General features: G+C 37.9%; 1 protein-coding gene across 3 annotated transcripts in view; it reads right to left on the bottom strand.

The window, feature by feature from the left end:
* The window catches only part of PIBF1 (progesterone immunomodulatory binding factor 1), a 231,186-nt gene that overhangs the window by 170,376 nt on the left and 33,002 nt on the right, over positions 1-27,808 (bottom strand). For all 3 annotated transcript variants that reach the window (XM_027557667.1, XM_027557670.1, XM_027557669.1), the window contains exons 6-9: positions 10,163-10,296; positions 5,883-5,991; positions 5,243-5,424; positions 3,918-4,043 (exon numbers count right to left, since the gene is read on the bottom strand). In XM_027557667.1, the coding sequence (XP_027413468.1) occupies positions 3,918-4,043; positions 5,243-5,424; positions 5,883-5,991; positions 10,163-10,296 (551 nt within the window). The remainder of the gene's footprint in view (positions 1-3,917; positions 4,044-5,242; positions 5,425-5,882; positions 5,992-10,162; positions 10,297-27,808) is intronic.

The following is a 27,808-nucleotide window of genomic DNA, read 5'->3' as shown; positions in this document are numbered from 1 at the left end:
TTTAAAGGAATCTCCATTCTGTTTTCCATAGTGGGTGCAACCAATTTACGTTCCCACCAACAATGTAGGAGGTTCCCTTTTCTCCACACCCTCTCCATCATTTTTGTTATTTTTAGACTTTTTAATGATGGCCATTCTGACTGGTGTGAAGTGACGCTTCACTGTAGTTTTGATGTGCATTTCTCTAATAATTAGACATGTTGAGCATCTTTTCATGTATCTATTGGCCATCTTTGGATAAATGTCTATTTAGGTCTTCTGCTCATTATTTGATTGGGTTGTTTGCTTTTTTGTTATTAGGTTATATGAACTATTTGTATATTTTGGAAATGAAGCCTTTGTTGTATTGTATGCAAATATTTTCTCCTATTCTATATGCCATTTTTTCATTTTGTTTATGGTTTCCTTTGTTATGCACAAGTTTATATGTATGTTAGGTTCATTTGTTTATTTTTGCTTTTATGTCTATTGACTTGAGAGACTGATTGCTATGACATGTTAGAGAATATTTTGCGTATTTCTCTTCTAGGGGTTTTATGGTGTCATGATTTATATTTAAGTCTTTAAAAAGGCACTCTCTTATAATATCCCCCACTGCATAGAAAAAAAACCAAAAGCAAAACATATTTCTTTAATCTTACTTAACTTTCTCCTAAAAATGCTCATTGCCCAAGAGGCAAGGAGACTAAGTACATATATGCAATTGTAAGTACTTTTCCCATTTTAATTCATATTGTAACAGCACACTTTGAGGAAGTAAAAGTAATCACCATAAACATCTAAGTCCAGAGCAAGTGATCAATTTGCTCAGACACAAAAACACCTAAATGAGTACTCTTGTGTTTTCTGGATCTCATGTTTCATAACAAGGAACACTAAAACCCTTTCCTTAATTATTTTAAGTTTCAAAGGAAATAATTTACAATTTATTTTTACCTTGTGAAAGACAAGTGGGATGTAAGCTCTAACTACAGTTAAATCCTGCCAGAATGAGGAAACTGGGATTCAAAAGAATTCAGCCACATAAAACATAGGATTAGATTATTGTAAAGTTAATAAAATGATACAGGTGAGCCTGTATCACAGCTGGCTGGGGGCCCACGCTGAAGTCTGGCTCCATCTGGTGGCAACCGTCCACCCTAGATTCACTATCATGCAGTCATCCTGATGGCTGGCTGGGGTTTCTAGGGCTTCCCTGGCCTGCAATGCAGGAGACCTGGGTTCGATCCCTGGGTTGGGAAGATCCCCTGGAGAAGGAAATGGCAACCCACTCCAGTATTCTTGCCTGGAGAATCCCATGGATGGAGAGGCCTGGTAGGCTACAGTCCACAGGGTCCCAAAGAGTTGGATACAACTGAGTGACTTCACTTTCACTTTCAGCCCCAACCTCAGGAACTCCTTGACTAGGTGGCATCCACTTTGACGTGGCTATGGAGTCAGAACATAGGGGAAAAGGAAACCTGTTCAATTTCCCTGCTTCCAGAAATGGTTCCATCATCTGTTTCCCAACCTACTGCTACCAATCATTTTAGAGAAGAGGGGCTAGTTTACATCAACTTGTAAATGCATGTAAATTTGTAAATACAATTTGTAAATTGCATTTGTAATTTGTAAATACAAATTGCAAATACATGAGCTGTATTTTAAAAGACTTGAGAAAAAACAAAAATTACCACCACCACCAATAACAACAACAAAAACTAAAAAATCAGTACATTCTCAAAATGACTACATACTAAGGTTTATGTGGCTATGTGCACTATTTGGAAGTAATCATGCATGTTTATCACAGAAACAATCCCATAAATTTTCAAATTTTTAAGTTGACCAATAAAAGCCTTTATTACAAAATCCATAACAGAACTGAGTTACAGGACTAAAAGTACTTATTTGTAAAAGAGAACAGTAGCATTACCTATGCCATAGGTTTAGCGCATGTCTGGATCTTTCTTCTAAGATTCAGACCTTATACATATAGTCAATTTTTCTATTTACACATGTCACAGACACTTAATGAAACTAAACTAAATTTGTCATGTTTCTCAGGTAAAGCCGTGCATTTTTCTGATGCTTTAAAGACTGCATCACTGTCCCCACAGCTGCCCAATCAAGAACCTAGTGACATCCTTCTCATTCCCCAGTCCAATCTAGTCACCACATCCTCCTATCTATCCAGTTAGCTTAGTTCTACCCCCTGAGCATTTTTCCCAGTCTGGCCCCATCCTCCCCATCTCTGCTGCTACTATTGTAGTTCTATCATTACTTCCCACCTTGGTAAGGGAAGCAATCTCTAAAAGAGGCCTCTTTGTCTATAGCTTGCTGCAAAGTCACTTCAGTCGTATCCGACTCTGTGAGATCCCACAGACGGCAGCCCACCAGGCTCCCCCATCCCTGGGTTCTCCAGGCAAGAACACTGGAGTGGGCTGCCATTTCCTTCTCCAGTGCATGAAAGTGAAAAGTGAAAGTGAAGTCGCTCAGTTGTGTCCGACGTAGCAACCCCATGAACTACAGCCTACCAGACTCCCCTGTCCATGGGATTTTCCAGGCAAGAGTACTGGAGTGGGGTGCCATTGCCTTCTCTGGTCTATAGCTTATACACCCTCAATCTTCCTCCACATCACAGAATGGATTTTTATATAAAGTCAGATCATATCATGCATAGTCTCAAAATCTTTTAACTGTTTACGATGTTAGACAATGGCTCAAATGCATAATTAGGACCCACTTCCCTCTTCTGCTTCATTTCTTACAACTCACTGCTTCTCAGTCTATGGGCTAACCATACTGAATTATTTGCAGTTTGTTCCAAAAACTTCATTTTGACTTGTCTCCAGGGTATGCATTAGTGCCCCTAGTTTCCTTCCCTTCCATAACTGACAGTCTTACTCTTAGTCACCATGCAGATGTTAGCATACGCATTTCTCCCTCCATGTAACCTTCCCCAATTCCTCCCAGCGCTCAGTTAGATACACCTTGAGTCTATGTGGTCTCATTCTGAGTATCCTGCCCTTTGCTCTATTATCATCATACTTTTGCTCACTGTTCCTTTATTTCTCCATTAGACTGCCAGCTTTGTGAAGGCAAAGGTCACCAGTGTATCTATGGCTCATGACATGTGTCAGTACATGGTTAGTAAATATTTGCTAAATAAATAAATTTATTGTTCTGAGAGTTCAAGTGTAAACTTCTCTAATACCAACCAGAGTCTGATTTAAAGACTTGCTTATTGGTAAAGATCAAATACACTCAAGTCAGTGTTAATAAACTACTATGACAATTAATTTCCAAATAAATTTCCCTCTAAATGTCAACTTTGAAAAGCCATCTGAATCATAATGATGGTATATAAAAATAACTGCTATTGAAATAAGTAGCATTTATTTTCCCTTGATACTGCTAATCACTAAGGAAACCTGATATATGCTGATCTAAAAGTAACTGCATGAAAAAAAACTATCCTTCTTTAAGATTATCTAAAAATATGATTTCTTTTAGGTCCAGCAGCTAAACGAGGCATAAGCAATATTTCTTATTATTATTCCAGTCTTTGAAATTTCCTGGAGAAATCACTGGCATGTTATAGGAAGAACTAGTATCTCTTAGTTCTAATTTCCTTTTCATTTCTGTCCTTATCTGGAGCTGATATAAAGGCAAAAGGACAAGTTAACAGGGTAATAAAAAGATAATAGGAATAACAGAATAAACAGGCCTAATGTCTGACAAACCCTGTTGTAAGCTAGTTATCAAAGGCCTGAGAACTTTAATATTCCATTATACTTAGATTTAGATTTATGACAAACTTTCTCTAACATATTAAAAAAGACACTACATCATGAACTGAAGTTTAATTTCAATAAAACTATAAGCTTGAAACACTAATAAAATATCACAGAAATGTCCTACTTTTCTTTTTTTACCTGTTTTCCCGTTCATACATTTCCCTAGAGGCACTTCGGAGTTGATCGATTTCTTGATTAGTTTTCAATTTGATCTGTTCCAGTTCATCACGTAGTTTATTTTCATATTCTGTTTTATAACGGTCTCTGAAAGGAGTCAAAAGGAATATCCATTATTATTATTTTTTTTTTTGGTAAAAGAAATAGGTCTTTGCCCTTCATATCAGATTTTAATACCTTACATCAAATATGCTCTACATACACTGTTCCTTAAAAAAACAGTATTAGATATAAAGTTCTATAATTCCTAAAAATACTGTTTCAAAGTAGTTCCATCTAAGACTTCCTTTTAAACATATTGCCCCAAAAGCTTAATTACTATAAAAAAAGTTAGTTTATGTTGGATAATTATTCATCTTCAAAAATATTTTACTAATAGTTTTTAATGCATATGGCCAAAGACTTTTAAACCAATGCATTGTGGAATGCACTTCATTTAGAAATAATAATCTGATGTGGTGCATATTAGGGGACAATCTTAAAAAAAAAAAAAGACCCTCGTGGACTCTTGACAAAAACTTTCCTTCTAAGCACAACAACCTCAGCCACTGTGATCTCTTAGCAAAGTCACAAAGCATTACATAGGGTATTAGCAGAAGCACAAACTGATGAAAAATACCACAAGCTGAGAAAAATGTTACGAATATATGAAGTCTTAAAGGATAAAATTTAAAATTTTAGTTTTTGAAATGCTCACAAAAATGCTGAGAAAATAAATACCTTCTGAAGAGATATATATGAGGCATATAAACATATGGTGTCTCAGATGGTAAAGAATCTGTCTGCAATGCAGGAGTCCTCGGTTCTATCTCTGGGTCAGGAAGATCCCCTGGAGTAGGAAACGGCAACCTACTCCTGGATTCTTGCTGGGAAATCCCATGGACAGAGGAGCCTGGCAGTCTATAGTCCATGGGGCTACAAAGAGTTGGACATGACTGAGCAACTAACACTAAATATATAAAAGTATACAAATACTTTCTTAAAACACTTAAACAGAGATCTTAGTCATTGGGAGCTAAAAAGATTATATCATAAAAAAAAATTAATAAAAACAGTAACAGTGTATATATCCCTACCTAAAAGAAACAGGCTTTTGGAAAAAAACAAAATGTCTTAAGAAAAAAATCAGTTAGAATATGAGTATCTTGTGGAGAAACAAAAACAATTATCTTAACATTATCCTATAAACCTTACCAATAAATCACTATTTGTCCCCAAAGCCAGAGTTCCCTAAAGAAGATGGTTTGGTTTATATCTATTTATATGGAAAATAACGTAAATCTTGCCTGGATGTTACGTATTTCTCATACATCTCTTCTCTAGCCTTTTTGGTTTCTTCAAGTTGAGCTTGAAGTCTTTCAAGACGATCCTCTTCGTGGGCACAGCGAACACTAAGCTCCATGTTTTGGCGGTTGAGATATTCTTTATCCTTTTGCAGCAAAGTAACAGTCTGCTGCAAGGTGGCTACCTATACACAGGCAGAGACAGAGTGTCCAGAGCAATGTCATCTTACTTTTCAAGGTTTACTGAATGAGTTCTTTCATTTGTGCTTGTGCTCAACACATAAAGAGGCTAATTCTTACCATGAAATTTTCCATCCAAACACAGCTACTAAAAAGTCCCTTCTTTCCAGCAACTACATCAAAAAAGAAACAATTTCCCTCTCACAATTCTTGCCCTGGGCTATGTCCACAATCACTGTACAATAAAAAACCAGTGACTTGGGACTTCCCTGGTGGTCCAGTGGTTAAAGGACCCACCCTGCAAGGCAGGGATGCAGGGTCAGGGAACTAAGACTCCACATGTGACGGAACCAAGATCCCGCATGACCATGACACAATACAGATCCCGCGTGCTTCAGTGAAGACTCAGTGCAGCCAAATAAATAAATATTAAAAAAAACAAACAGTGACTCTATAAGCTTACCTCTTTTGATAATTCACTTCTTTCTTTAGCTTGAGTTATGTGAGAGGCTTCAAGTATTTCATATTTTCTCCTTAAGTCAGTTGCTTCCTGTTCAAGTGCATCTCGCTCACTATAAAATTCAAATACACTTGTTTTTAGTAAACTAGAACTCAAGTACATATGTAAATTTTACACCTCTTTTTATAACAAGCATTTAAAAAGGGTTGATTATATTTCAGGAAACTGAACAGAGATCCTTCAGTGTCATTCTGTGAACAATAAAGTATCTGCTTTTCAAATTTAGGAGACTCTCTGAGATCTTGCTCAGATAAATATAAATCTATTATCTGTAAAAAATAAATATGTAAGCTACACTGACAAAAGTAAACAATAAAACTTTTAAAGGTATACTCTGGTGTCTTTTCACTAATCATCTTCAATCTAATCTGGAAGTCAAAACTTTTAAAGAATTTAAACATGGCTCTAGGCTTTCAGTTGTTAGGCTCAAAAGCCCTTCACTCATTACTCAGATTGTGTTGCTGATACACAGGCAGGCATTCTTGTGACTGCTTCATTCACAAATTGTTCATGATTACCCAGAGATTCTAATTTCCATTCTCAGAGGAGCTCCTTCCCCAACACAGCAAAACTAAGAATTGGACCAAACCTACAAACAGGTATCTTAAAAAATGAGCACAGAAACAGATTGACTATTTCTAAATTTGTCTTCTATAGTCAGAATCAGTTCCTTTGCCCTTTATTTCAGCTACTCTCCTGGTGTTTCCATGAGAGAGCTATTAAAAATTGTTTTTCTTTTCATTAGATTTTCAATAACTCATTTAGAAAGATGACTTCTAAGATTTTTTCTGCTTAACAAAATAGTGTATTTATACTTGAGCAAAGCACAAGTTAAAAAGTAAAAATCACCCATAAACCCACTAACTAAAGATGACTATCAGTATTAACACTCTGGTTCATGTTAAGTGTTTTATGTCTTTACATACAAATGTTTTTATTCTCACAAGGTAATGACTTTTGCTATGATTTTTTAGTGTAAAAAAGAAAGATGGGCATATGCATTTTGCTTCTTAAAATTAAATGTGTTTGACTTATCCATGTATACATTAGGGGCTTCCCAGGTGGCACTAGTGGTAAAGAACCCACCTGCCAGTGCAAGAGATATAAAGAGATGTGGGTTTGATCCCTGGGTAGGGAAGATCTCCTGGAGAATGAAATGGCAACCCACTCCACTCCAGTATTCTTGCCTGGAGAATCCCATGGACAGAGGAGCCTGGTGGGCCACAGTTCATGAGGTAGCAAAGAGTTGGACATGACTGAAGCAATTGAGCGAGCAAATATATACATTCAGATCTAATTTAATTATTACACAGAATTACATTATAGACATAAATTATAATCTATTTTCTTTTTTTTTATAATCTGTTTTCCATGCTACTGTCAAAGAGACACTGATGTATAGATCAGTCTTATGGACTCTGTGGGAGAGGGAGAAGGTGGGGAGATTTGGGAGAATGGCATTGAAACATGTATAATATCATGTATGAAACAAGTCACCAGTCCAGGTTCAATGCACGATACTGGATGCTTGGGGCTGGTGCACTGGGACGACCCAGAGGGAGGGTATGGGGAGGGAGGAGGGAGGAGGGTTCAGGATGGGGAACACAGGTATACCTGTGGCGGATTCATTTCGATATTTGGCAAAACTAATACAATACTGTAAAGTTTTAAAATAAAATAAAATTTAAAAAATAATAAAAATAAAATAAAAAAAAAATTACACTAAAAAAAAAAAAAGCATTTGAATTCTTTCTAATAATGATGCAGCTAATCTCAATATACCTGTTCTCTTTTGTACATTTGTGAGAATTTATCAAGGACATTAAAGTGATTTTTCCTCCCAGTTTATATTTTTGTGATCAGACCAATTTTTAAAAATCCATTCTTTCTACTGAGTGAACCAAAGGATTCTCAGCTTGAGCCACCCTTGCCTGGTTGTTTTCCTGTTTCATTTCCAGCACATGATGATGTTTATTATAGTTTTATTTCTTAGATTCTCATTATAGAAAACATACATATATATATAAAGATGATAAAATGAGACGCCTCCCCACCCTACTCCCTGCTTTCATCACTCACCGCAAAGAATTATCAAGTCATGGCTCATCTTGGTTCATTTACCCATCCTTTCATGGCCACTCTGGATTATTTTGATGACTATGCCTTTTAGTTTTCTCCTTTCATATTTTACCTATTGTTGCTATAGATTTATAGTGGCAGGAAGTGAAAGTTGCTCAGTCTTGTCTGACTCTTTGTGGCCCCACATACAGTACAGTCCATGGAATTCTCCAGGCCTGAATACCAGAGTGGGTAGCCTTTCCCTTCTCCAGGAGATCTTCCCAACCCACGGATCGAACCCAGGTCTCCCACATTGCAGATGGATTCTTCACATCTGAGCTACAATGGAAGCCCTGAGAGATCATCAAAACACCAACTCAAAGTACCATCTTATCATCACAATCTACTTCTTTTTGAAATGATTCTTTTGAAATCTAGCTCTATTTGAGAACCCAATCGTATATCTGTCATGGATTTCAAACTCTAATAATCACTACATTTTGATACAACAATACATACACAGTAACACACACTGCATGTCAGTCATGCCGGGAGTAGGAGTATCACTGTTATATTCCCAAATCCTTGCAAATTTACTTACGGTGTTTTACAGTTTATAAAGCATTCATTCATTTAACAAACACTCACTGAGTGACTACAATGGTTTAAGAATTATTTTAGGTACAAGTAGACACAGCAGTGAACAGTTTAATAATCTCTTTATATATATGTGTATATATGCACACATATATGCTGTCATAAAAATTATTCAATCTTCTAAATTTATACAGTGTAGTTATTGTATTAGCACCACCTCACAAATGACAAAACTTCAGCTTAGAATAATTAGAGATTTCCTAAGGGCATATAGCTAAGTAGTGGTTCATTAATCTATTCCAGCAAAAGGAAAATTATATGCTATAGCTATTTAGCAGCAACACAATGGGAAACATATCCTCAGAAAGTATCATTTTTTTGAAAGTGTATGTGCCTTTTGTTGAAAAGAAATAGCTGAAAAAACTTTAGATAAAACTGCAAAGTACTTAAATTCACTCCATAAAATAAAAAGTCAAGTAAGAGTTCAAAAATATTTATACACATAGGATTTCCCTGAGTTCATATCACATTTAAAAAGGCAAAAGCAACTTCTAAATAAAATAAAAATAACTGATATAGAAATACAATCTAAACTCACCAAGCTGCCAAAACTACACTTTTATACAACAAAGAATAAGGTATATGTCAAGAGAATAAGAAGACATGGCAAGACTGGGAGAAAATATTTGCCAAAGATGTATCTGATAAAGGACTATTATCCAAAATATACAAAGAACTCTTAAAACTCACAGTAAGAAAACAAACATCCCAATTAAAATATAAGCCAAAGACTTTAACAGACACCTCACCAAAGTAGATATACAGATGGTGACTAAGTACATGAAAAGATGTTCCATATCACCTGTCATCAGAGAAATGCAAATTAAAGCAATGAGATATGACCACACACCTATTAGAATGTAAAATTCAGAACACTGATAACGAATACTGGCAAGGGTGTGGAGCAACAGGAACTCATTCATTGCTGGTGAAAATGCAAAATGGTACAGAGACTTTGGGACAGACACTTGGCTGGTCTCTTACAAAATTAAACATACTCTTACCATACGAGTATGTTCACACTCTTTGGTATTTACCCAGAGGAGTTGAAAATGTATGTCCATATAAAAATTGGCACATGAATTTTTATAGCAGACTTATTCCTAACTGCCAAAACTTGGAAGCAACTAAGATGTCCTTCAGCCGGTGAATGGATAAGTAAACTGTGGTACATCTTGATAGTGGGATATTATTCATCATTCAATGGAATATTATTATTCAATGAGTACTATTCAATAGAATATTATTCATTATTCAAATGATCTATCAAGCCATGAAGAGATATGGAGGAAACTTAGATGTATATAACTAAGTCAAAGAAGCCAATCTGAAAAGGTTCCGTATGGTATGGTTCCAACTATATGACATTTTAGAAAAGAAAAAACTATGGAAACAGAAAAAAAAAAAGAGATATAAAGTAGCATTAATGATGTTGACGGTAAGAATTCAAGTGCCTCTGATGCATGCTAAAAAAGAGAACAAGTAACGTGGACATCTTAACTACTTACCTCTTAACTTTATCATAGTTCTCTTGACGGTAGTCACCTTGCTGAATTAACTGTTTTGTGTCTGCTAATTCTAAGGCCAAACGTTGACATCTAATCTGAAGCTCAGAGTAGTTCCTGCGATCTTCCTCATAAGTCTATAGATCAAAAACAGTAACAAACCATTCAAACTAAACATACTTGACCAAATTCTGTATTGAATGCTTTCGTTGAACTGTGAGTATCTTTGTAATTTTAAAAAATCCTCAATGTTTCTATTTAGTAATTTTTCCTTACTCAAAGACAGGTAATCTTAAACTCACTGAGTAGTCTATAAGTTCATTTGTTTAAAACTTGAACTCTGTTTTTCATAGAAAATAGGACAACTATGCTTTGGTGAATAGTTCAGTTCAGTTCAGTTCAGTCGCTCAGTCGTGTCTGACTCTATGTGACCCCATGAATCGCAGCACGCCAGGCTCCCTGTCCATCACCAACTCCCGGAGTTCACTCAGACTCACGTCCATCGAGTCAGTGATGCCATCCAGCCATCTCATCCTCTGTCGTCCCCTTCTCCTCCTGCCCCTAAGCCCTCCCAGCATCAGAGTCTTTTCCAATGAGTCAACTCTTCGCATGAGGTGGCCAAAGTACTGGAGTTTCAGCTTTAGCATCATTCCTTCCAAACACAGAAAATGACTACGAATGCTAATGATATTTTCAACATTTATTGGGTACTATTAGATGCTAAAGACATAGAAATGAATGAAACACTGCCCCTGTTCTTGAAGAGTTCACAATGACAGGCAAAGAACCACATGAATATCAAACATTCACAATGAAAAACAGTTACTGAAAAGATTAACCGTGCAGTTTCAGTTGTGGTATTCAGCAAAAAAGGAGTTTTGTGGCGCCTGGAACACATTTCTACATTGAGCTTCCTCGTACTCATTAAACTAGTAGAAAGAGATTGCAGAGATGTGGAAGAGGAGCAGAAGTACAAGCCTTAAATGCACACTTGGCCCTGCTTCCTACGAGCCTTGTTTCTCACCATTTCTCACATTCACACTTCACCTCCAACCCTAATAAAGATCTGAGGTTCTCTGGAACACACTGCTTCCTCTAACCTGTTCTCACTGCCTGAAGAGCTGAATACTATCAATACTCCCTTCAGAGTACTGATCTTAGTGTATTATCAAATTAGTTTTTTCACACCAGAGTGTAAACATCTTAAGGGCAGGGACTTTATCTTGTTCGCCACTGGATCTCCATTACTTTATACAGGACTTGGTATACAGTAAGAATGAAATAAATACAATAAATTAATGAAGAAAAACATGAATACGGAATTGGGGAGGAGAAGCAGGACACAGGGATGGAGTTCCTACTTCTTCTGATCCTTTGAACTCAGCAGATCTTGCAAGCGATCATCAGCTCTACCCCCAGAACCTGTCACGTGAAATACATCCTGTCCCAAGTCATTCTTTTTTAAGGAGCTGACGAGCTCAGTGTGGTCACATGCAGGTCACAGACTGACTCAACTATTTCTAAGTGACTGGTCTTGGGCTAGATACTGTAGATACAAAGATGACTAAGACAGTGTTTATGTCCCTTTTAAACTATTAGGCCTGACTGTGAAATGTTAGCTCCAAATTTCTATCAGATGGCTATATGAAAAATGTAATCATGGAAAACGATACTGGGTGTGCTCTGTGTTGGTCATACTATTCTGCACTGACATTGTCCATGAGAATAAAATGTTACTAAGAGGTATTTATTAGCAGATCATAGCTGAGGAGACTCTCTCATCTCCCCCAAAGAATCACCAACATACCATTTCAGATCTTCGTCCCAGAAAATGCTGTAGTTTCCTGTTTTTACCTTTCTAAACATTACTAATCATCTGTTTGGGGGAGAATGTACAGTGTTATGGTTAGGACAGAGATCTCCAGAATTCACCTGCCTAGAACTGAATTACCTGCAGCAGCACTTGGAGCAGGTTTACCTCTCGGTACTTCATTGCTCTTATCTACCTCATTGACCCATGGAGCTGCTGTGCAGATTATATCAAGTGACACATGTAAAGCGCTTATAAAAATGCCTAACACATAGTAAACGATCATGAACTATACATTAATATCATCACAATGCTCTTTCTTTGCTTTGGCTACCAGAGAGATTCTAGCCAAACTGATCACTCAACGGCACAAAGACCGAGACAGAATGCTGAGGAAGATAAACATTTAAAGAGTGAGGAAAGGGCAGAGTCGGAGGAACCCGAGGGAGTATTCACAGAAGCAGAGTGTGAGCCTGGGGTGTGTGGCAGGGACAACCAAAGAACTGCTTTGAGGAGGCAAGGCTGTCAGGGGTACCAGTGACTACTGGGGACAAAATCCACAAACAACACATCAGGGCTTCAGGGATGGGAACAGAAGACAGACTGCCAGGGGCTGAAGCAAATGTATGTAAGCAAAGGACTCACTATGACCTTTTTGGTACTATTAATAGTATACCTACATTCTTTCATTTAATACTTAACTCTATGACTGGGCATATTATTAATATTATCCTCATCTCATTTTTATGGTTGAAGAAAGTAGACTTGGAGAGGATAAGAACCTCAGAGCTCACGAACAGTATGGTAAAATCTGTCAAACACCAGAGCAGTAGGCAATTCTCTCTTCAGTTTAAAAGTAGAGAAATTATAGTAGTTAGACAAGAAAATAGGCATAAATGAAAGGTTCCAAAAATGGGATAAGCTTGAGAATGTCTAAATATGGATACAAAAGAATAGAAAAAGAGGTACTGATACTGGAGAAAAGAGGCATGGTGAGGGTTGGGGGTAAAGCCCCTGAGAAGGCTCCATTTTCTCTGTGAAGACTAGTCTTTAGTCCAGCAGGCATGCTCATCAAGGCAGGCTTTGCTCCAGCTGACAAGAGTATTAAAAACTTGAGTTTGGATGTCTTCAGGTAGCTCCTATCAATTCCCAGCAAGCCACAGAACCACTTCTTACCCTACTGCTTCACAGATTTTATATTATCTCTTGGTTTCTGGAGGCATATGATTTTCTACTCTTTGAAAGCAAGCCTCTTGCCACCACAAACAGTAGGAACAAAACAGAAACAGTACAGATGTAAATAGGTTTGTGGCAACAAACTGTGGCAATTTTCATCTGAAGATTTCCATTTTCTGTGGAATGAAACACCAACTCATTTACTGAGAAAGAGAGAGAAGGAAAGCTGAGAGCTAGAGATAGGAAGTGCTGAATGCCTAAAATAACTGCTGTGAGAAAGGAGAAAACTAGAAAAAAAATTGAATTACAGCAGTTGTGTGGGCCCATTCGAAGTCGGTAACAATAAACTTATAGCTGTGTTACTGCCTCTGTGCTTTTCTTCAGTAGCGCTCAGGTAGAAAAATCAGGAGTTGAGATTCTGTCAGGCAGTTTCAATAAAAAGGGAGGAAGCAGAGAACACAGACAAGAGAAAGAACACCAACAAGAGAAAGAACATTGACAAGAGAAAGAAAACTTTAAGGCTAAGGCTAAAGATAGTCAAAGCTATGATTTTTCCAGTAGTCACGTGCAGATGTGAGAGCTGGACCATAAAGAAGGCTGAGCACAGAAGAATTGATGCTTTTGAATTGCGGTGTTGGAGAAGACTTTTGAGAGTCCCTCTGAGAGTCCCTTGGACTGCAAGGAGATTAAATCAGTCAATCCTAAAGGAAATCTGTCCTGAATATTCATTGGAAGACCCAATGCTGAAGCTTCAATGCTTTGGCCACCTGATGCGAAGAGCTGACTCACTGGAAAAGACCCTAATGCTGGGAAAGCTAGAAGGCAGGAAGAGAAGGGGATGACAGAGGACAAGATGGTTGGATGGCATCACCAACACAATGGACATGAGTTTAAGCAAGTTCCGGGAGATGGTGAAGGACAGGGAAGCCTGGTGTGCTGCAGGCCATGGGGTCGCAAAGAGTTGGACATGACTGAGCAACTCAACAACAACAACAATAACAACAAAAATTGGAAAAGAAGGAGCAAAACAGGATATTAAATTGACTGAATTCAAAGAAGTAAAAAACTTAATTTTTTCAAACGTAAAAAAGAAAACAAAATTTCCAATCACCAACTCTTTCTAACAGAAAATGTCTAAATAAAAAGCAAACAGGTTTGGTTAATAGCAAGTCTCAGTGTCCTCTTTCAATAAAGAAAAAAAAAAAAAAAACTACACAGGGATATCAAGGACAAACCAAGTCACTGAGAAGATTTCACTGTTTGCAGGTTTCCTCCATATCTAGAATGGAACTGATTTTGATTGCTGGGCTTAATGTCATTTTTACCATCTCCTAAATTATTCATAATAGGAAATAATACAAGGCTACCACTAGCCTGAAAAAAGTCAGTCTGTTATTGTAGCTGTGTGTTTCTTGTCTATAACCCTCGGTTTTCTACACACCCACTCTGAAGCTCCTTGAAGTCCTGTCGGATCTCTGGTTACACCCAGGAACCTCACATAGTAGTTACACTGGAAATGCTTGCAGAGTCAACTAACGTTGATATATAAAGGGACTAGGCAGCACTAGCTGGAGAAGGCAATGGCACCCCACTCCAGTACTCTTGCCTGGAAAATCCCACGGACGGAGGGGCCTGGTGGGCTGCAGGCCATGGGGTCGCTAAGAGTCGGACGCGACTGAGCGACCTCACTTTCACTTTTCACTTGCATGCATTGGAGAAGGAAATGGCAACCCACTCCAGTGTTCTTGCCTGGAGAATCCCAGGGCAGCCTGGTGGGCTGCCGTCTATGGGGTCGCACAGTCGGACACGACTGAGGCGACTTAGCAGCAGCAGCAGCAGCAGCATGCAGCACTAGCATTTAAGACAACAAGCTCAAAATGCAGAAAAAGTGACTTTAACAATTAAGGATTAATAAATGGGTTTTCCAACTGAAACAAAAGATTATTATCATCTGCAAAAAAAACCCAAAAACCTCAGTTGAAACAATGATAACAATGCAATGTATATGAACCCATATTTTCTCAAAGATTCTGAGAAAAGCTGCATGAAAGCAGTTTCCATTTCTTAGTCTTGATGGTGGTTAAATATGTATTATCTGTGTAAAAAGTTAGTCACAATTTCTTTATTAATTGCTTTGTTAAAGAAAAATTTTAAAAAGCTTTAAAAAAGTAAAGCAAGAGACTTCAACCAAGAAAACGTTAAATGGGGAGAAGTTCTGCAGGGATGCTGGTCTTAGGAAGGGAAAGGGAGACATGCATGTGATCGTCACAGCAGAAGAGAAGAGGGCAGAGCCGATGGAAGAAACATTGTTTTTCACTCTATGTGTTTCTCTGCTGTTCAATATAAAAACAAAAAAAAATTATGTTATACAGTGTTTTGGCAAAGTTATCAACTATTAAACCTTTTATATTTAAAATGAGGTCTCTCCTCCACCCAGACTCTTTATTTCCAAACAACAGCAGCGGAGCAGGACATAATTACAGAATTTCAGAGATGAAAGAAGCACGAGATAATCTGGTACTATCTTCTTATTTCCAAGATAAGAACACTAAGGCCTGGAGGGGTTAAGTGTTTTTGTCCTGGATTCCAGATTGAGCAGAGATAGGGCTAGAATTCAGGTTCTTGAATTCATAAATAGTTCATTCCTTTCTTAACTTCAAGTTCCTGATTTTTACAGATTCTATCCGTGGAACCTATAAAACCATTGACTGGAAGTTAATATTATCTACTGCCCAAATCCAGGCTGTTAAAAAAAAAACAACTTTAACTGCAAATTTTACAGGTTAAAATATGGCACATGCATAATTCATAGTTAATTTTAGACTCCCTTCCTTTAAAATAATTACTATAATTATTCCTTAAAACATATTATAAAAATCATGACAAGATAACATTGAATAAATGTTTTCCACAAAAATAAAAATGTATTCAAAGATTCAATTAAATAGGCATATTTTAAACAATTAGCAGCTGCATAAACCCAAAGGCAATTACTTTAGATACAATTTCTAAGCATCATTTAAATCTTTTGTCTCTCACACCACAGATACTGAGAAAAGAATGGTAACCTATAAGTCAAAATAAATCTTTAATAAATGAAGTGATCTCTTGCCTGGGGAGAGATAGAGCAGCCAAGAGAAGTAGAAATGAAATATAGCTATTCTGAGAACATGAGAATTCATTCCTCAGAACTCTTACAAGTTTCACATTGCCTATAACCTACTCCCAGCAAGTAAATATTGAAAAGAACAAGAAACCTAATTAATCTTTGACTGTTAAAACTGTTCCTTTAAGAAACAACCATCTGTTTGCTACCAGAGACTACTACTTGTTGTTAAGCTCCTCAAGAAATACAATCTTTTTCAAAAAAATTTAGACTTCTTCTTTAAAGTCTTAGGGAAAAAAAAAAGACAAAACTAAATATTACTGCTACTGCTAAATCGCTTCAGTCGTGTTCGACTCTGTGCAACCCCAGAGACGGCAGCCCACCAGGCTCCTCTGTCCCTGGGATTCTCCAGGCAAGAGTACTGGAGTGGGTTGCCATTTCCTTCTCCAATGCATGAAAGTGAAAACTCAAAGTGAAGTCGCTCAGTCGTGTCCGACTCTTAAGCAATCCCATGGACTACAGCCTACCAGGTCCGCCCATGGGATTTTCCAGGCAAGAGTACTGGAGTGGGGTGCCATTGTCTTCTCCATTAAAAGTAAGCTAAAAAGAACAGGAAAATTTCAATATATGACACGATAATTTTCAATATCTTTTTAATAAATATAAGCTCAAACAAAAGTTTAAGCTTTTCTAAAGGGAAAAATTTGGGCTTCCAAGGGGGTTCACTGGTAAAGAATCTGCCTGCCAATGCAGGAAACCCAAGATACCTGGGTCGGGAAGATACCCTGTAGTAGCAAATGGCAAACCACTCTAGTATTTTTACCTGGAAAATTCCATAAACAGAGGAGCCTGGCAGGCTACAGTCCATGGAGTCACTAAGAATTATTTATATAAATTTTGTGTGCACATTTAAACTGTGGAAGTATTTAAAATAATTATGACAATTTACTAGTAAAGCACAGGTGACTTTCTTTTGCCATTAATAATTAACCTGTTGTTGCATCATACATCCTTACTTGCTCAGACATGACTGAGCAACTGATATACATTGTGGAACTATCATACATACTAGTAAAGAGAAGGAAATTTCATATTTTTGATCTCTTTCTTCCCTCTCTTCTCTTTGACATACCATCTGCATCCTCAGGTGACTCACATTAAATAACACGCATCTTTCCCTCTTCTTCTCCATATTCATATACTCATGAAAACAACACAAATGGGAAGATAGGTACCTTGGGTAAATCCTAAAATAACTGAAATTCTCCAATTCTTTCTTGTCAATGACTGCAGAAAATTCCAGTGTACACTGTACATTGTTTATGTAGCCATTTTCTTGTTGCTTTATTGACTAGAATTTATTCCTGTCCCTCCTTTCCCCTTCCAGCACCTGCTGCAGGAAACCTCCCTGTGCACATAGTCTTACCTGTTAGTATTTTACTCCATGGGACAAGGTTCCAGCACCACTGGGATTGTTGTGCTGAAGAATGTTTCTTTTTCATTTTAACTGATGTTGCCAGATGTCTTTCCAAAGGACTACAGCAGTTCACTTTTCCACCCCCAATGTTTGTATCTTTTCTCTTATACCTGCATAGATATTAGACCTTTTCCATTTTTGCCAACCTGAGTTCTCATTGTTATTTTAATTGTATAATATTTCCCAAAACGCTAGTTAGTTTGAGCACCTGGGCATTTGGACCTGCACTTTTTGTGAAATGTCTATTTATAGTCTTTCTCCATGTTTCTATTGGGTTGTCTTTTTCATGTTAATCTCTAAGAGCTTTAAACAGTGCTGATACTAACTTTGGCTCATCTACATTGCAATTTTTGTACCAAATGTGTCCTTTAAATATTAAACTTTGCCTGTGGCTTCCTTTTTGCTTTTTTCTTTTAAGGCTTTTTGTTTCTCTGTCTTGGCTAAGACTACTCCAACCTCTAGAACATCACTGTCCAATAGAACTTTCTGCAATGATGACAATGTTCTACGTCTGTACCATTCAACAGGCTAGTCACTAACCACCTGTGGCTAGTAAAACTGAGAACATGAATTTTAATTAAATAGCCCCAAGTGGTCGTGACCATTATGTTGGACAACTCAGTCCAAAACTTAGCTACTCATAGTTCAGTCCATGAAGGGGCACAGGCTGGGAAGCATCCTCAGTGAAAAGTCTCAGGCCCCGACCCAGAACTACTCTGCCAGTTTTCATTTTAACAGGATCCCCAGGTGACTTGTCTTTACATTAGAGTTTGAGAAGTACTGCTAATAATCATATAAATTAGGAATTTTCAAGACTTTTCTGTGCCCTGGACCCCACTGGCAACCTGGTGAGACTTGTGAACCCCTTTGGAGACTAAAGTTTCTAAAATCAAAAATTAAAATAATGCAGAATTACAAAGGAAACAAATTCTAGCTGACCCTTGAATAACTAACAGGTTTGAACTGTGCAGGTCCACTTACACGACGATATTTTTCAATAATAAATACTACAGTATTACACAATCTGTGGTTGGTTGAATCCACAAACAAAGAATTGCTTAATTCTGTGTTAATTCTGTGTGCAAACACAGGGAGGGCTGACTAGAAGGTCTGTGCAGATTTTCAACTGTGTGGAAGGTCAGCACCCCATGTCATTCAAGTATTAATTGCATACTGCAGTAAAACTACTGAAATATTTTTTAAAGTTATACATGTTCTTTTAAAAAATTGAATCTTTTTATTGTCTTTTTTGAAAAAAAGATGTATTTTTTGGCCGTGCTGGGTCTTTGTTGCTGCACTTAGGCTTTCCCTAGTTGCAGTGAGCGGGAGGTAAGGTTCACTCTGGTGTATGGGCTTCTCTCGTTGCAGAGCATCAGGGCTTCAGTTGTTGCAGCTCACAACCTCTAGAGCGTGGGGTCAGGCGTTATACCTCCCAGGCTGTGGCACTTAGGATCTTAATCAAACCGGAGTCCCTTGTACTGCAAGGCAGATTCTTAACCACTGGATCACTGGGGAAGCCTGACATATGACCTTTTTTCATTGCTGCATTAAGATAAGATCTAGTGAGGAGTCTAACAACTACACTAGGTTTGGAATAGTGATGAGCCTAATCTCTAAAGATATTTGTGGTAACTACACCATGATAGGAAAATACCTGAATTCTAATGCTGACAGAGCTCTAGGCAGTGACAAACCTACTGTGGCATTTATAACTAAAGCTCTAAATTTCGGTGAGAAGTGAAAATAATGTTCTTTCCATTCCACCTAGAGGCACGTGGACCCTGAGCTAAGAATTGGCATGATTGTTGAAGTAATGGCCTAGGTTTCCTTCTAAAAATTTTAATCCAACTAGAATTAATACGTGTATATAGTATAAAACTTGACAATCAACATTTTTTTTAACAGATGAGTACCATCCACTTGTGCTAGGACCCTTATACTAAAAAAAACATTCTTTCTCAACTGAATTGAACTATGGCTATTGTGGTAAATCAGTTCAGTTCAGTCACTCAGTCGTGTCTGACTCTTTGCAACCCCATGGACTGCAGCACGCTAGGCTTCCCTGTCCATTACCAACTCCCAGAGCTTACTCAAACTCATGTTCATTGAGTCGGTGATGCCATCCAACCATCTTATCCTCTGTCGTCCCCTTTTCCTTCTGCCTTCAATCTTTACCAGCATCACGGTCTTTTCCAGTGAGTCAGTTCTTCGCATCAGGTGGCCAAAGTATTAGAGTTTCGGCTTCAGCATCAGTCCTTCCAATGAATAATCAGGACTGATCTCCTTTAGGATGGACTGGTTGGATATCCTTGCAGTCCAAGGGACTCTCAAGAGTCTTCTCCAACATCACAGTTCAAAAGCATCAATTCTTCGACACTCAGCTTTCTTTACAGTACAACTCTTACATCCATACATGACTATTGGAAAAACCATAGTTTTGACTAGACAGACATTTGTTGGCAAATGTTATAGTAAATAATTAGATGTATTTCTATATTTTGTTCTACTGATATCTGTTTCTATGTCAATATTACATTTAGTTTTGAAGTATAAAGTGGGATCTTGGTAGGAGCAGCATCTTAACGTCCCCTTCCTTTCACATTTTTTCCACCACATTTTTCTTGGCAATTCCAGAACACTTACTTTTTCATATAAGCTAAAATCATTTATCCAAGCCCAATCCTTGGACAGAATTATCTGTCTTCCACCAAAAAAATCAAATACAGAAAATCAGAAAATTCTTGGGATACAGAATAACTGAATTTAATTAATGTATTAATATGGGGGGAAAAAAAGCTACTTTTATAAGTTTTTCTCCTAAGACATGGTGCTTCCAGGTTCAACAATACAATTTAATAGTCCTCTTCATATAAGCCTACTATCTGCATCATGAGTTAATTATTTTCCCCCAAGTCCATATCTACCAGTTATTTCTCTAAATCTAAAGAAATGCTATTGATCACTTATACAATTCTGCATTAAACTTAGGTGGTATCTAATAGAAAAAAATTTTAATCTCCTTTCAAAAGTTAACATGAATAGTTTTTCCTTCTTAGTGCATCTGCCAGGGCCCTCCAAGACCATGTTAGATAATAATAAGCAACCCAAGTCTGTGTCTAGTTACTTATTTTTACAGAAAAAGTTCTATAGTTTTGCCATTTAGGATAAAGTATTTTGCTAACTTTTTTTAAAGTAAATACTTAGAGTCCTTATTAGGAATGTTCACTGAATTTTATCATCTTTTCTCATTTAATGATACAATTAAATGGTTATTCTTTTTTAACTTGCTGATGCAACAGTTTATCCTTTCTGTCCTAAAATATACTATATTAGACATAAAGCACTATTCTTTTGATAAAATGCTAGAATTCATTTTTGAACTTCATTTCATTTTGAAATTCATTTAGAATTTCTGCAACTTTAGTAGTAAGTGAAAATGCTGATGGATTTGTTTTGTACCATCTTTCTCAGAGCTTTCCATCTTTTTCAGTACTAGTTTGGTATAGTTTAATTACGGGCCTCCCGGCTGACAGAATGGTAAAGAATCCGTCTGCCAGTGCAGGAGATATGGGTTCGATCCCTGGGTAGGGAAGATCCCCTGGAGAAGGAAATGGCAACCCACTCCAGTACTCTTGCCTGGGAAATCCTATGGACAGAGGAACCTGGCAGGCTGTAGTCCATGGAGTTGCAAACAGTCAGACACAACTTAGCGACTAAATGGCAACTGTTTAATCAACTGGAATCAGCTATCCTTATAGAAATCAACTGAACCTATCAGGGCAATATATTTGTGAACCTGGAGTGCGCGCCCTAAGTCACTTCAGTCGTGTCCTTCTCTTCATGATCCTATAGGCTGTAGCCTGCCAGGCTTCTCTGTCCATAGGATTCTCAGGCAAGAATACTGGAGCAGGTTACCAAGCCTTTCTCCAGGGGTTCTTCCTGATCCAGGGATTGAACCTTCATCTTTTACATCTCCTGCACTGGCAGGCAGGTTCTTTACTGCCACCTGGGAAGTCTGGCGAATCTGGTAACTTCATCAATAATACACCTTTACTTGCTGTTTCCCTTGGACTGCAAGGAGATCAAACCAGTTAATCCTAAAGGAAATCAACCCTGAATATTCACTGGAAGGACAGATGCTGAAGCTGAAGCTCCAACTCTGGCCACCTGATGCAAAGAGCCGACTCATTGGAAAAGTCCCTGATGCTGGGAAAGACTGAGGGCAGGAGGAAAAGTGGGCAACAGAGGATGAGATGGTTGGATGGCATCAGTGACTCAATGGACATGAGTTTGACCAAACTCAGGGAGATGGTGAAGGAAGGGGAAGCCTGGCATGCTGCAATCCATGGGGTCACAAAGCATCAGACACGACTGGTGATTGAAGAATTCAGTGTGTAATACCTCTGTGGTAATTCTTCTCTTCAAGTTCTCCACTTCTACTTATTGTGGTAATCTATATTTTGTTGGGACATTTCTTTCAGTTTTTAAGACTGTCACCACAGAGCTACAGGCAATATTAATTAATGTCCAATAATTCCAAACTCCTTATTTTTACTGTTCTTTTTTCTTTCTAAAATTGACTACTATATGCTTTTATTTTTCATCCTTCTCATTAATTATAAAAGTAATTTAAGGCTACAGATTTTCCTCTGGCACAGCTTTAAATAAGTCTAAAAGATTTTGATGTAAAATGTTCTTGTTTTCATATTTTTACTTATTCTATGATCTAAAAAGTGTTTTTCTTGTTTATTACTTTTAACCTAAAAAAAATGTTTAATTTCCAAATTTATTGCCAGTCCCCTATAAATGACCACTACTAAATTAAAATAAAAATAGGAACTATTAAATCTGTCCCTAACATTTAACTCTTTCACTATGTGGCCAAGTATATACATGATCGTTTTGCAAACTTTTCATTGAATTTAATTAATTAATTAATTTACTGGCCACCCTATGTAGCTTATGGGATCTTAGATCCCCTCAGATCAGATCAGATCAGTTGCTCAGTCACATCCGACTCTTTGCGACCCCATGAATCGCAGCATGCCAGGCCTCCCTGTCCATCACCAACTCCCGGAGTTCACTCAGACTCATGTCCATCGAGTCAGTGATGCCATTCAGCCATCTCATCCTCTGTTGTCCCGTTCTCCTCCTGCCCCCAATCCCTCCCAGCATCAGAGTCTTTCCTAATGAGTCAACTCTTCGCATGAGGTGGCCAAAGTACTGGCCAAAGGTGGCCAAAGTTTCAGCTTTAGCATCATTCCTTCCAAAGAAATCCCAGGGCTGATCTCCTTCAGAATGGCCTGGTTGGATCTCCTTGCAGTCCAAGGGACTCTCAAGAGTCTTCTCCAACACCACAGTTCAAAAGCATCAATTCTTCGGCGCTCAGCTTTCTTCACAACCCAACTCTCACATCCATACATGACCACAGGAAAAACCATAGCCTTGACTAGACAAACCTTTGTTGGCAAAGTACTAGGAGGAATTAAACCCTAAGCACTGGACAGCCAGGGAATTCCCTTTATTGACATTAAAAAAAAAATTATCCCTTGGCCAAGGAATTTTAAACTCTATTATAACAACTAAATCAAAATTATTGATTGCCTCATTTCTTCTAGCCCTGACTCATTTTTATGTCTATAAGATATATTCAATTCAGAAGGAAGTATATTATAAACTTTCCTATCATTACTATACTTTTATTAATTTCTCCTTGTTTTTCTAAAACCCTTTTCTTTATGTTTCTTGATTATTGTTGTTGTTTAGTCTCTAAGTCTGTCTGACTCTTTGCAATCCCATGAACTGCAGTATGCCAGGCTTTCCTGTCCTTCACTATCCCACAGGACTTGCTCAAACTCATGTCCACTGAGTCAATGATGCCATCCAACCATCTCATCCTCTGATACGTAGAAGTCTATAGCCAAAGTATTGGATCTTTAGCATCAACATTAGTCCTTCCAATGAATATTCAGGGCTGATTTCCTTCAGGATTGACTGGTTTGATCTGCTTGCAGTCCAAGGGACTCTCAAGAGTCTTCTCCAGCAACACAGTTCAAAAGCATCAATTATTTGGTGCTAACCTTCTTTATGGTCCAGCTCTCATATCCATACATGACTATTGGAAAAACTATAGCTTTGACTACACAGACCTCTGTCGGCAAACAGATGTCTCTGCTCTTTAATATCTTGTATAGGTTTGCTGTAGCTTTCCTTCCAAGGAGCAAGCATCTTTTAATTTCATGGCTGCAGTCACTGTCCACAGTGATTTTGGAGCCCAAGAAAATAAAATCTGTCACTGCTTCCATTTTTTTCCCTTCTATTTGCCATGAAATGAGGGGACTGGATGCCATGATCTTAGTTTTTTAAATGCTGAGTTTTAAGCCAGCTTTTTCACTCTCCTCTTTCAACCCTCATCAAGAGGCTATTTAGGTTCTCTTTACTTTCTTCCATTAAGTGGTATTATCTGCATATTTGAAGTTGTTGCTATTTCTCCCAGCAATCTTGATTCCAGTTAGTGAGTCATCCAGCCTGGCATTTCTCATGACATATCCTGTACATAAGTTAAACAAGCAGAATGACAATAGTCAGGCTTATCGTGCGCCTTTCCCAATTTTGAACCAGTCCATTTTTCCATATTCTGTTCTAACTGCTGCTTCTTGACCTACATACAGGTTTCTTAGAAGACAGTTAAGGTGGTTTGGTATTCCCATCTCTTTAAGAATTTTCCACAATTTGTTATGATCTACACAGTTAAACAGTGGAAACAGTGGCTGACTTTATTTTGGGGGCTCCAAAATCACTGCAGATGGTGACTGCAGCCATGAAATTAAAAGATGCTTACTCCTTGGAAGGAAAGTTATGACCAATCTAGATAGTCTATTAAAAAGCAGAAACATTACTTTGCCAACAAAGGTTCATCTAGTCAAGGCTATGGTTTTTCCAGTAGTCATATATGGATGTGAGAGTTGGAATGTGAAGAAAGCTGAGCACCGAAGAATTGATGCTTTTGAACTGTGATGTTGGAGAAGACTCTTGAGAGTCCCTTGGACTGCAAGGAGATCCAACCAGTCCACCCTAAAGGAGATCAGTCCTGGGTGTTCTTTGGAAGGAATGATGCTAAAGCTGAAACTGCAGTACTTTGGCCACCTCATGCGAAGAGTTGACTCATTGGAAAAGACTCTGATGCTGGGAGGGATTGGGGGCAGGAGGAGAAGGGGATGACAGAGGATGAGATGGCTGGATGGTATCACTGACTCGATGGACGTGAGTCTGAGTGAACTCCGGGAGTTGGTGATGGACAGGGAGGCCTGGCGTGCTGCGATTCATGCGGTCGCAAAGAGTCAGACACGACTGAGAAACTGAACTGAACTGAACTGAAGTAAACAACAACAACAAAAGAGACTTGTGTGCACAGTCCATGAACCTGCCACAATAAAATCCTAGGCTGTTGATTTAAATTGAGATTCTTAACTTCATCTCAAACCAAAATCAGAACTTACCAAAGTATCTAGGAATCTAAGTTTTAAGGAGCACGTATTCAACTTAAATGTAATATAGAGAGGCAAAACTATTACTGGAAAATGCTTAAAGAGATGGGGATACCAGACCATCTGACCTGTCTCTTGAGAAACCTGTGTGCAAGGAAGCAACAGTTAGAACTGGACATGGAACAACAGACTGGTTCCAAATAGGAAAAGGAGTACGCCAAGGCTGCATATTGTCACCCTGCTTATTTAACTTATACGCAGAGTACATCATGAGAAACGCTGGATTGGAAGAAGCAGAAACTGGAATCAAGATTACCGGGAGAAATATCAATAACCTCAGATATGCAGATGACACCACCCTTATGGCAGAAAGTGAAGAGGAACTCAAAAGCCTCTTGATGAAAGTGAAAGTGGAGAGTGAAAAAGTTGGTTTAAAGCTCAACATTCAGAAAACTAAGATCATGGCATCTAGTCCCATCACTTCATGGCAAATAGATGGGGCAACAGTGGAAACAGTGTCAGACTTTAGTTTTGGGGGCTCCAAAATCACTGCAGATGGTGATTGCAGCCATGAAATTAAAAGACGCTTACTCCTTGGAAGGAAAGTTATGATCAACCTAGACAGCATATTTAAAAGCAGAGACATTATTTTGCCAACAAAGATCTGTCTAGTCAAGGCTATGGTTTTTCCAGTGGTCATGTATGGATGTGAGAGTTGGATGGTGAAGAAAGCTGAGTGCCGAAGAATTGATGCTTTTGAACTGTGGTGTTGGAGAAAACTCTTGAGAGTTTCTTGGACTGCAAAGAGATTCAACCAGTCCATCCTAAAGGAGATCAGTCCTGGGTGTTCATTGGAAGGACTGATGTTGAAGCTGAAACTCCAATACTTTGGCCACCTGATGGGAAGAGTTGACTCATTGGAAAAGACCCTAATGCTGGGAAGGATTGGGGGCAGAGGATGAGATGGCTGGATGGCATCACCGACTCGATGGATATAGGTTTGGGTGGACTCCGGGAGTTGGTGATGGACAGGGAGGCCTGGCGTGCTGCAACTCATGGGGTCGCAAAGAGTCGGACACGACTGAGCGACTAAACTGAACTGAATGAATTTGTCAGATACTCTAAAATAACTATAACTGATGAGTATCATCATAGCATGTATCTAACAAGGGAATTTTAAATTCACTTTTGGGCAGGATAAAAAAGAAACTTCAGAAAACAAACAGTTAAATTAATCCCTGAAATGAAAAAAAACCTGAATCACAAGTATGTATCATTAATGAAATACTTCATTTTCATTCAAATAAAGACAGGATTATTCAGGTATAAATACTTAAGATGAGCCTCAAGGTAATCTTGCAGAAGTTTTCTCAACAAATGTAACTATGTTTCCGAAACAAGGAAGTTCTTTGAACAAAACACTTTGGTTTCCTAGTTACCAAAGCTCTCATAAGAGAAAAATATTTCATCATTTCCCTTTGGAACTTTGGGCTTCCCTGGTGGTTCAGTGGTAAAGAATCTGGTTGCCAATGCAGGAGATGTGGGTTCGAATCCCTGGTCTGGGAAGATCCCCTGGAGAAGGAAATGGCAACCCACTCCAGGATTCTTGCCTGGGAAATCCCATGGACAGAGGAGCCTGGAAGGCTATGGTCCATGGGATAGCTAGAGATTCAGACATAAGTTTGGGACTAAACAACAACCTGAAACTTCATGTCACTGCACGCAGACTCATTAATGCCTTATTGGTATTAGCACTTATTTCTTTTGAAATGAAAGAAGCATGCTGAAAATAACTCTACAATAGCATAACAGCTGCAAATAGCTTAACTACATGCACTGGACCAGAATTCTGACCTGTTACAAAGAGATTTCATAAATAGAAAATAAAAGTACAGCACTTATGAAAACACTAAGTACTATACACAAGTTCACATACGTAACAGCTCAAAATATGCTATAATTAGACTATGTTACTGACACTTAAAGACTCTAAACTTGAAGTAGAAGATGAGCCTTATTTTCCAGTGTTAGTATCTACAATAGATATTATTTCCAAATAACTAAAGATGTAGAAAAAATTAATGAAAGAAAATTCAAGAAATTTCATCTACTAAAATTGGTGACTTCTTTTTTAAAGGTCAAAAAATCACCTTCTATTACGTTTCTAAATTAGTTTTTCACCTCATTATCTGCCATGAGGTAGCAGAATATATGAATAAAAGCATAACTAACTGTGTACTTGTGGGGCTTTAACATCTCTGAATGTATCTGTTAGGTATAATTATGATATCAGGGTTAATAACTGAGACATCTTTGATCTGGCATATTATGCCAGAAAAGTTTGCTTCTTAAAATTCTATCTCCCAGTTATAGATCAACTGAATTTTATTAGGAAGACATATTATTTGATTGGTTTAAGGAAACAGATATGAAATAAGAAATATAAAGGAAAATAAGGTAACACAGTAAAGCTTTGGCAATGACAGTATTTTCTGAGTAGCCCAAAACTGATTATAGAAATCAATGGATATATGCTGCCACCATGTGGTAAAGAAAATTAAGATCATTTTGGAAAAGACAAACTTAATCCCAC

This window comes from Bos indicus x Bos taurus, chromosome 12, assembly GCF_003369695.1.
Source record: "Bos indicus x Bos taurus breed Angus x Brahman F1 hybrid chromosome 12, Bos_hybrid_MaternalHap_v2.0, whole genome shotgun sequence".
In the NCBI taxonomy this organism is placed as follows: Eukaryota; Metazoa; Chordata; class Mammalia; order Artiodactyla; family Bovidae; genus Bos; species Bos indicus x Bos taurus.
Note: the sequence above shows the minus strand (reverse complement) of the source record. Positions and strands in the feature narration are given on the sequence as shown.